Source organism: Cibotium barometz, chromosome 38 (assembly GCF_041138505.1).
Source record: "Cibotium barometz isolate CiBa-2024 chromosome 38, ASM4113850v1, whole genome shotgun sequence".
NCBI classification, from domain to species: Eukaryota; Viridiplantae; Streptophyta; class Polypodiopsida; order Cyatheales; family Cibotiaceae; genus Cibotium; species Cibotium barometz.
Genome location: NC_141083.1, coordinates 47484862 through 47495583, shown reverse-complemented (window position 1 = coordinate 47495583; position 10722 = coordinate 47484862). Strand labels below are relative to the sequence as shown.

Sequence of the window (10722 nt, the reverse complement as noted above, 5' to 3'; positions counted from 1 at the left end):
AGTTCTCACCACCATTGGACGTGGACGGGATGGTATGTTGCTAGTCGACTATTCTTTGCATAGTGCCCAAGGGATCCCGTATGCAAACAATTGTGGGTTTGGGTGGATGTCACACATGTATGGCATCCGATAGGGGTGAAAATTTGCAAGTGGGTCCATGGGGTTGATACCCTTTCACTCTTAAAATTTCACTACCATTGGAGATGTCGGACGAGCAGGATGGTGTGTTGCCACCTGCTATTTTTTGCATAGTTCCCAAGGGATCCCCTATGCAAAACATAGTGGGTTTGGGTGGGATGTCACCCCCGTATGGCTTTTGATGGGGGTGAGACTTTACAAGTGGGTCTATGGGGCTGCTACCCTTCCACTTGCAAAGTTTCACCACCATCGCATGTTGGATAGGTGGGACAATGTGTTGCCACTGATATTTTTTGCATAGTGCCGAAGGAGTCCCCTATGCAAAAAAAGTGTGTTTGAGTGGTACTTCATGCTCCTATGGCATTTGATAGGGCTGAAACTTTGCAAGTCGATCCATTACGCTGCAATCCCTCCACTGTCACAAAGTTTCACCACCACCATGCCAAATGGGCGGGATGGTGTGTTGTCACCGGCTATGTTTTGCATAATGCCCAAGGGGTCCCTATACAAAAAATAGTGGGTTTGGGTGTGACGTCATGCTGGTATGGTTTTCGATGGGGGTGAAACTTTGCGAGTGGATGCATGGGGCTACTACCCCTCCATTCGCAAAGTTTCACAGCTATGCAAGAAAAGTGGGTAGTATGAGTGGGACTTCACGCTTGTCTGGCATTCGATAGGGGTGAAACTTTATAACAAGTGGATCCATGGGGCTACTCTCTCTCCACTCGTAAAGTTTTATCACTATCCGACACTGGATGGGCAGGACGATGTGTTGTCACGCCGCTGTTTTTTGCATAATGTCCAAGGGGTTTCCTCTACAAAAAATAGCGAGTCTGGCTGTGAAGTCACACTGGTATGGCATTCAATTGGAGTGAAACTTTTGGAATGGGTCCATGGGGCTACTACCTCTCCACTCGCAAAGTTTCACTCGCTATTTTTTGCATAGTTCCCAAGGGATCGCCTATACAAGAAAAGTGGGTTTGACTGGGACTTCATGCTCGTATATGGCATTCGATAGGGGTGAAACTTTGCGAGTGGGTCCATGGGGCTGCTACCTCTCCACTCATAAAGTTTCATAACCTTTCGACATCGGATGGGTGGAAGGTTGCTACCTCTCTAATCACAAAGTTTCACCACCATTGCATGCTGGATAGGTGGGATGGTGTGCTGCGAAAACCTCTATTCTCTACAGAGTGCCCAAGGGGGGTACCCTATGCAAAAACTAGTGGGTTCGTGTGGGACGTCATGCCCATGTGCATTCGATGGGGATGAACATTTATGAGTGGGTTCATGGGGCTTCTACCCCTCCACTTACGAGGTTTCACCACCATGGGTGGGACGATGTGTAGGCACCAACTATTTTTTGGATAGTTCCCAAGGGGTCCCCTAAGCAAAAATTAGTGGGTTTTGGTGGGACATAATTTATGAGTGGGTCCATGGGAAAGCTATCCTTGCACTCACAAAGTGTCAACACTATCGGACGTCGGATGGGTGGGACGGTAAGTAGCCACCCGCTATTTTTTGCATAGTGCCCAAGGAGTCCGCTATGAAAAAAATTGCGGGCTTGGGAGGATGTCACGCGTATATGGCATCCAATGGGGTTGAAACTTTACGAATGGTTCCATGGAGTTGCTACCCCTCTACTCCCAAATACTCACAACCATCGAATGTCGCATGGGCGGAACGTTGTGTTCCCATTGGTTATTTTTTGCATAGTGCCCAAGGGGTCCCCTATGTAAAAAATAGGGGGTTTGGGTGGGATGATACGCATGTATGGGGGGGATTTTTTTTTGCGAGCTTTTTTTGCCGAGCTTTTTGGAGCAATGAACAAGGAGTCCGAGCTTTGCAAAGGACCATGAACTTACTATGAGCTTTGTAAAGGACTAAGAACTTACTTACATATAAATAACAAGCTTTGAAAGATCAACAATATAAATTTCAATCTTTTGATCCACATCATACTTATTGATATAATTACATATATTCATATATGTAACTAAATTCATGCACCTCATACATATACACATACAAAATATACATATACATACATACATGCAAGAGCTACCTACATACATACTAACATATATACATACATACATACATACATACTTTCTTACTTACTTAAATATAAAAAACAATCCTTTAAAGATAAAAAATATATATATGGATCTGTAAAGTTCCAAACCATGAAAATCTCGATTACAAAGTCTTTGATCCACATCATACTTATTGATATAATTATATATATACATATATCTACCTAAATTCATACACCTCATACATATACATATACATACATACATATATACAAGAGCCACCTACGCAGCACTAACATATATACATACATTGCATACATACATACTTTCTTACTTACTTAAATATAAAACACAATCTTTTAAAGATCAAAAATATATATATCGATCTTTAAACTTCCAAACCATGACAATCTCGAATACAAAGTCTTTTGATCCACAAATTATAGCATTCTAATTATAGCATTCTTCTACATGTCATCCCGACCTAATGAGAAACCTCCCAGACATGCTTTGGCTACCTCCATGTCATTCTCTATCCCCATATAGTGCCTTTTTAACTCTTGGCATGCATGTCCCAAGCCTCCACATCCCGCAAAAACGTCCAAGACACTATCTCCTTCACTTGAGAAGGTCTCCACTAGCCACCTACAATGAAATACAATCATAAACGTGCATCTAAGTATTTTGAAAAAGTAGCTATGAAAATGACGAGAATGAAAATTATCTCACCTAAAGAACATAGGAGATCTTTCTGCACCACCTCGAATGTAGCACTCCAAGACCATTGTGCGTTGGAATGGATGCTTCTTATTCTTCTCAAAAATGAAATTTCGTTGAGCATTGAATAACTTCTTTGAAACATTTTGCCCAGCCTCACGATCAATAATAGGGACATGGCAATTTACTCGATAGAACATACTAAGCGCCAATGTATCCACCTACCATAACGAGAAAACATTATGTTTGGATATCCATACCACATAACATGTATACACAAAGGGAAATATTTCAGAGATTATGACTTACCCGTTCTCCATTGTCATACAAATAACTTGATTCCACATGAACAGACATTGTTCGATGCATGACCAATCCAACTTTCTTTCCCATGGAATATATTTTAGGAAGTTGATCCATTAGACTCAAACACACAAACCAACCCTCATCAGCCACAAACAAACCAACAAAACTGAGTGTGGCACGTATCAATGATGAAGAAACTTGATTCCATGAGGGACACCCATCTGTATCTACATCAACAACCTGTAAACCTGTAGGAAAGTCAACCCATACGAGGCGAGTCACTGTATCTGAGGGAGCACCTCTATGAGATAGAGCCTTGGGAATCTTCATCAAGAATTCTTCCACACTACATAAAAGATTTATGATGTTTGGTTTTGGTAAGTACAACTTGGAAAACTAATTATATGGTGAAATTATTCTTTTTACCTATCTGAGCCCTCCGAAAGAGTGTGGATGTCTACCAGCAATATGTGTGAAAAACATCTCTCACCTGCAAGTAAACAAGACAAAAAATGAGATGCATTTCGAAAGCACACACTTCTCAAAATAAATTTGCAATGGAAAGTACTCTTACTAGTCATGTCCATGATGTCACGTTGTCCTGACACCTCCCCCTCTTGAAGATGCTCTGGAGGGTCTCTCTCTTGATCTTCATTTGCGGGGTCTCCCTCTTGAACATCATGCATAATGTCAAGACGTCTCTTTGTTCGCCTCTCACGTTGCACTTGAGATGATGTAGATGTATGCTCTTGGTGTGATTGTGGCACTCGTGACAGTGGTGTGGATGGTTTTGGGGCCACGCGCGAGGATCCAACTACTGGAGACTGGGTCAAGATTGTTGGCTGTGGGGAAGGTATTCTAGAGTCTTCTTGAGTTGGGGGCTCTCTTTCAAGCTCAGATTGGCAATTCTTAAATTCTTCAAGAAATAGATCAAGATAATTAGTAAAAAGGTAAAAATCCCCATACCTTTTTGTATATGTATATGTACATAGATGTATATGTATCTATGTATATGTATATGTACATGTATGTGTATGTGTATATGCATATGTATATGTATATGTATATGTATGTAGGTATGTATCTATGTATATGTATAGGTATGTATATGTATGTAGGCATGTGTCTATGTATATGTATGTGTATGTATATGTATGTAGGTATATGTATCTATTTATATGTATATGTATGTAGGTATGTATATATCAAAACTTAACAATGTTTCTTTAAAATCTAACATGCCAAATCTTAAATGTAACATGAACTTTGTATGTATGTAGGAATTTAGTGTATGTATGTAGGTATGTATTTATGTATGCATATGTATATATACATATGTATATATACATATGTATATACATATGTATTTGTATATGTATATATCTGTATGTATATGTATCTGATATGTATATGCATATGGATAGTTTACATATGTATAGGTAGGAAGGTTTACATAAACATGCATATAATTCAGTAGAAAGCAAAAAAGTACCTTTTTCTAGGAGCTCCTCACTTGGAGGCACATGATTTAGAGGATAGTCCAACCACCAAGGACATCTCTTAAATTCCCAATCAGAAACCCCTCTCTCAACCCATTCCTTCGGGTACATTGTTTCCGAGGAATTTGGATCTACCCATTCTTTGATTGCTTCCGTCTCTTCGTCCATTAGACCTTGGCCAATGAGTAGCTGCACCCACCTACATGTCCAAAATAAAACAAACAGTACTAAAATATTTTTTTAAAAGCGTATATGTATTTTCTACAAAAATGTAATGGCATTAGAAGATATATACCTATAGACAACCCTCTTTGCGGCATTCTCCACCTCAGGTTGCTTTTGGCCTTCCTTTACTTTTCCAATCTTTGCCCACACCTCATGGAAGGCCCATGGTATGTGTTTCGATCGCTCCTCTTGCACCCATTGCATAAATGGTGGGATGTAGACAACATCATCATATACCAATAAACCCTCCAAAATAGAGTCTGCCTCCCCTATTAGCTCTTCCCAATACAACTCTTTCTTCATATGCAGTAACGTCTTTTTGTTATCCCCAAACATCTCTGAAATTACCTTGTCCTTTGCCCTCCCGGTCATAAGCATTTGAAGCAATTCCGTCTTCCTATTTCAGCATCATACCAAAACCATAAGAGATTAGATATTAAGGTTAGTTTATGTTAAGGGAGGTTTATTGACATGTGACATACCTTTGAGTTGAAATCCGAGATATGGCGACTGTGTAGAGCTTTTCTTTGGTCAGAGCAACCAATCCCTTCTTGGACCAATCATAGTTATATACGAGTTGAAAGAATGCATCACCATTGGATGGGTTTGCAATTATGAGCATCTTGTACGCTCTATCTCGAAATGTTTGCTCTACACCACGTCTGGCTTTCTCACATTTTGTCTCATATTCTTGCAACCCCATGGCATGTCTATCAATGCATGATATAGCTTGCTTTACCGCATTTTCAAACGGTGTCTACGTATAACGAAAAGGACTCATTATCACTCACACGATTAAAAAACATTGATAATCCGTTTATTAATAAAAGATGGGAAATGCAAACACTACCTTCCACACAAGCTGTGCCAAGATTGTAGCTGGAGCATTGTACCATTGCTCTCCACTTCGTCGCTCCAAACTAAGCTCCATTAAAGCCCACCTCCTTACGTCTTCACCAAGGTAGTCCAATATGGATGATTTGTCCGCCATTCCAAATCGTTGAAACATGAAGATCTCATGTGACAATGTGGGTGTAACACTAGTGCGCACCAATCTGTGTTGTAAAGAGTCACAATGAGCTAAGAACTTAACTATGACTTCACAATGTCCATAATTAAGTAGAGAGAGATCACTTACTCATTTTGAGATCGCAAAGCCAATAGCAATTCTCCTTCTTGCTTCTTGTCCATAACCAAAAATTGACATTTGACCCGGACATGGCGTGAGGGGCTATGAGACCAAGCTAGAGAAAGAAAAATAAAGATATTACAATATATTACTTTTAATGTTGCATAAAATCACTCTATGACATTCAAAAGAACATACCTTCGCGCACTCGAGACATCCATGCCTTCACACGATGATTGCCATCCCATATAAGAAACTTCTTACCACTGAGATCCTCCCACTCAATTCCTCTGATTTCATCCTCAAATCTGTCATGTTGTACCACCCAGTTTGGTCCCCATTCTTGCAAGTCTATTTGTGTGATCGCGAAATACATAGAGCTTCCTGGACGTGTAAGTGAAACTAAAAAAGGAGGAGATGCTTCGACATAACCATGGCATTCAAAAGAATCACAAAACACCTCAAGTTGGGTAGAAACTGTACGGATGGATTCATTTGGAATCAGCCTGCATAAAGGGACCAATGGGGTAGAGGAATTGCGTTGCACAAAAAACTTAGTGAATACATCACCAAGCAATCCCAATTCAATAGATTTTCCAAGAAGCCTTCTATGGGTCTCCCCTTGACCAGTACTAGATTCAGGAATCTCCGTGTGAGTTGGAGGAGGTGAGCTCATTTCGTTCTCCAACACAAGCACTTCTTCCTCATGACCAAGAGAATTATGCGCTTCTGTTTCCTCTCTAATAGGAGATACATGTGAGGACAAAGGTGTCCGTGATTGAGCTTCCTTGCTAAGAGTCAAACAAACACGCCCAGATCTTAGTGAGTATCCCCTGTTGTCTGTAAGACACACACACCAAGCCCAAGTAAGCATATCTAAAACAATAAAACACAATCTCAATAGAATCTTGGCTATTCACATCATATACCTTTCTTAGTCTTTGCCTGTTGTTTTCCTGCTTTTCTTGGAGCCATCTTCCTTTCTTTTGCCCTGAATATGAGTAGCAAAAAGTTTGAGCTGAATCACACATAAACCCTACTTCATGTATATAGGAAAACATCAACCTCACACACAAACATCTCCTACTAGTGTGTGTTTGTGTGGGGAGAATAGCATAGACATGAAGTGAAGCCACGGCTCTTCTGGTTAGAGTGCACATTTTTGAGGAGAAACCAATAAACCTGAGCTTCCTAGCTTAATACAAGAGCCATTGAAGGAGCTAATATATATTGGCTGTTCATGGTGGCAGTGATGCAAACCCATTGCAGTGTTTCATCCGAGAGGACCATGATATAAGCGTAGAAGGACGTGCAGGTGCAAGAACCATTATGCAAGCCTTACTACTGAGAAATGCACTTGAACTCGTCTGCCCATTTCTTCGTCATCATCATTACGATGATCCATAGCCAAATGTGAGCTCAAATTCATTGTGCCATATGTTCAAGCAATGCGTACAAGAAATGCACCATTCAAATGGGACTTACACGACTCTCTGTTGTGTGAGCTTGTGCTTTAAAGTTTCCTATTCCTATTGGGAGAAGTAAAGGTAAGCCTAATGTATCTAATATTTGAATGGGAGTAAAGGTGCTAAGCCTAAGGACGTAAAGGTAAGCCTAAGGTATCTAACATTTCAATGAACGTAAAGGTAAGCCTAAGGTATCTAACATTTGAATGGGAGTTAAAAAATTCTATGTTGTGTATAAATTCACATGACCTCTATGCTATGTATATATTATATGGCTAAAGGTTGTGGTAGAACTAAAGTACTTAATGTTTATAGGAAAAGGTAAACATAAGGTACCTAACATTTAGGTTCCTTTACCCACCTCCCCTCTCCTATGTACATCTTGATGCTTCCACCCCAGGCAATGTGTGCCCTCTTTTTCTAGAGCGCCAACGCACAATATTGTGCCCCAATAGTCCCTACACCTGCATTCGAGAGAGCAACATTCCAAATGCAAGAGATAAGGAGAGTTCTCAACCATTGTTACCCGCGTACGCTAGAGATAAGGAGAGATACCCGCCTACGCTAGAGATAAGGAATACGCTAGAGATACGTTAGAGATTTAAAAAAAATATCAATGTTTTCAGAATACGCTAGAGATAAAGAAAAATATCACTGGAAAAAATTGTTGCTCGAATTTTGCAGAGAACCTTCCAAACGCCTGTGTCTTCGCCCAACGATGCCTGTGTCTTCGCCTCCACCTCCTGCACCACCTCCACCTACTCAAATGCTACCGGCTCAACCTCTACTCATACATGCCTCCATTGCCTCTCCTTGGAGGAGAGGCGATGGAGGCGTTGCGGCCAGCGCTGCCCCCGTCTCCTCACAAAAGACCTTCTCAACATCATCTCCGCCTACGCCACAAACTGGACGTCCTCAACACCGTCACCGCCTACGAAAGCTACAACGTACACCTCCAACGAAGCCGCTGCCGGCGCACAGAAAAGAAGAACAAAGAAAAATCAAGAAATGAAAAAAAAACTCACCTCTTCTCTTGCATTCGTCTGCCTGCTTGCTGAGTTGAAAGTATCCTTCATGTACCCTAAATATCTCTTTTCTTCGTGTACCCTTTAAACTAAGCACCACATATGTGTGTGTGGCCTAAAACATACTTAGCCTAAAAATAGATACATATACACACACACATATATATGTCTAAAAATGTATTAAGCTATATGTGTTTTATTGTACACAGGTACATTTTATAGTTTAGGCTATTTAAATATCCTTCATGTACCCTAAATATCTCTTTTCTTCGTGTACCCTTTAAACTAAGCACCACATATGTGTGTGTGGCCTAAAATATACTTAGCCTAAAAATAGATACATATACACACACATATATATATGTCTAAAAATGTATTAAGCTATATGTGTTTTATTGTACACACGTACATTTTATAGTTTAGGCTATTTAAATATGTATATATATATTGATGTTAATAAATGTGTGTGGTGTGTGTGTAGCCTACTAGATATATAATCTAATATATTTGTATATCCTAAAATAAGTAAAAGACTAGTCTCTTTGTAAATACACACACACACACTAAAATACATATATCCTCGTCGGGGGATTCTTAGCCTAGAATATATACAATATAATAATATAAATATAAACATGTGTGTATGTGTATTTACATATATCCCCATCTGGGGTTCTTAGCCTAGAATTTATACAATATAATAATATAAATATAAACATGTGTGTGTGTGTATTTACAAAGAGATAAGCTTTTTATTAAAATAACACTTAGAATCAATAAATGTATATATTTGTGTATTTTTTAATATATTTGTAGATACATATATATTTGTATATTTTTTATAAAAAAATTTGATCGTGGTCATTCTCAATCGTGATTGCTCCACCTTGTTTTATCATTTCAACCACCTACATTCTCAATCGTGATTGCTCCACCTTGTTTTATCATTTCAACCTCCTTCATTCTCAATCGTGATTGCTCCACCTGTTCCTTCATTTTTATATTTTCATTTCACATTTTCGTCTCTCCTATCCTTTCTGTTTCACATTTTTATCTCTCCTGTCCTTTCTGCATCTTCATATTGCCTTCCCTATGGAGCACACTGTTACCTTTGAGTGGGAGCTTGATGGCAGTAGCAAAAAATCTCAAACTTTAATACTTCTCCACCAGACCACGCTTGTCAGTCACGGATATCTACAAGGGTTTTTGCCTTCTTCACACGCCCTTTCTGGAGTGAAAGCTACTAGGACCGATGGAAGCCTACAGGAAATCATCGCTCATTATGATATGGAGGGCAATAAAAACTACCTCATAGATATTTCTCGAAGTAAAACATATATGCTACAATGTAGTCCTCTTTGTGCTGCTGATAGTCTTGATTCTAGTGCTGACGACATTGCCCAAGATGTCCGACATTTGGAGAGTTTAGTGGATGAAGAATTTAAGGTGAGGGACCAAGCTTGAGCAAGTTGCTGGACAGGGTAGCAGCAAGGTCAAGACTAACACCACCACAAGTGGCTCGCATGGTCCATGAAACAGTAGCTAATACTCCTATGTATGAGGAATCAAGGCCTCTACATGGAGATAAGGAGACTATTCAACGGAAGAGGGTGAGGACAACGGAAGTAGACCAATGCTCACATCGTCCAGGTTATGTCATGCAGAGCAGACATCGTCAAAACCGGGGAACAGCAAGAAGAGTAAGTTTTGGAGATAGATCTAGAACAAACAGTGCAGCAAGTCCCGCTTCAAGGGGAGGACCAAAAACTCCAATGACTGGAGGAAACAAAGAAGTCGGACATGAAGAGCCTAAACAACATTATGGCACAATGAGCGGAGGACAAATGCATGTAAAGGAAGAGGCCGTTGGACGCACAATGTGGGCCATTAGACGAACCCCATTGAACTCAAAAGTCAAATGTTTGGGAGGTATTGATGGAAGACTTAAGTGCAACTCATACATACAGGGAAGCTCTATTGGAGTTGTTGCCCCTAGCTTCTACTCAGAGCGACGACATCCTGGTCCGGGAGGGCCAAAGGCTCAAATGATGTGGTTTTGTCCTTCAGATGTTTCACACACATGGCATGTAGATCCAAACATAATATACAAGCCATCATACCCAGATACGTGGAAAGTGGATGTTGGGACCAACATAACCAGCCAAGAGGTAGATAAATTAG

The 10722-nt window shown here is 40.1% G+C and overlaps 1 protein-coding gene across 1 annotated transcript; it reads right to left on the bottom strand.

Moving 5' to 3' along the window:
• Positions 1-534: 534 nt before the first annotated feature.
• LOC147616808 (uncharacterized) lies at positions 535-5964 on the bottom strand. The gene is made up of 7 exons (XM_086777209.1): positions 5772-5964; positions 5404-5631; positions 5167-5318; positions 4992-5109; positions 4690-4895; positions 3772-4113; positions 535-611 (listed from the first exon to the last, which is right to left on the bottom strand). Exons 1-7 carry the CDS (start codon positions 5807-5809, stop codon positions 535-537), a joined length of 1161 nt encoding a protein of 386 aa, XP_086633335.1. The 5' UTR covers positions 5810-5964.
• Between the last annotated feature and the right edge of the window lie 4758 nt (positions 5965-10722).

What these genes read in the sequence shown, in the direction of transcription:
- LOC147616808 (XM_086777209.1), bottom strand. Translation starts at nt 5,809, where the DNA reads ATGCTCCAGCTACAATCTTGGCACAGCTTGTGTGGAAG. An exon ending in TCTCGGATTTCAACTCAAAG is followed by an intron (nt 5,319 to 5,403) that starts GTATGTCACATG and finishes ATGCTGAAATAG; the next exon opens with GAAGACGGAATTGCTTCAAA. An exon ending in TGAGGAGCTCCTAGAAAAAG is followed by an intron (nt 4,114 to 4,689) that starts GTACTTTTTTGC and finishes TATTTCTTGAAG; the next exon opens with AATTTAAGAATTGCCAATCT.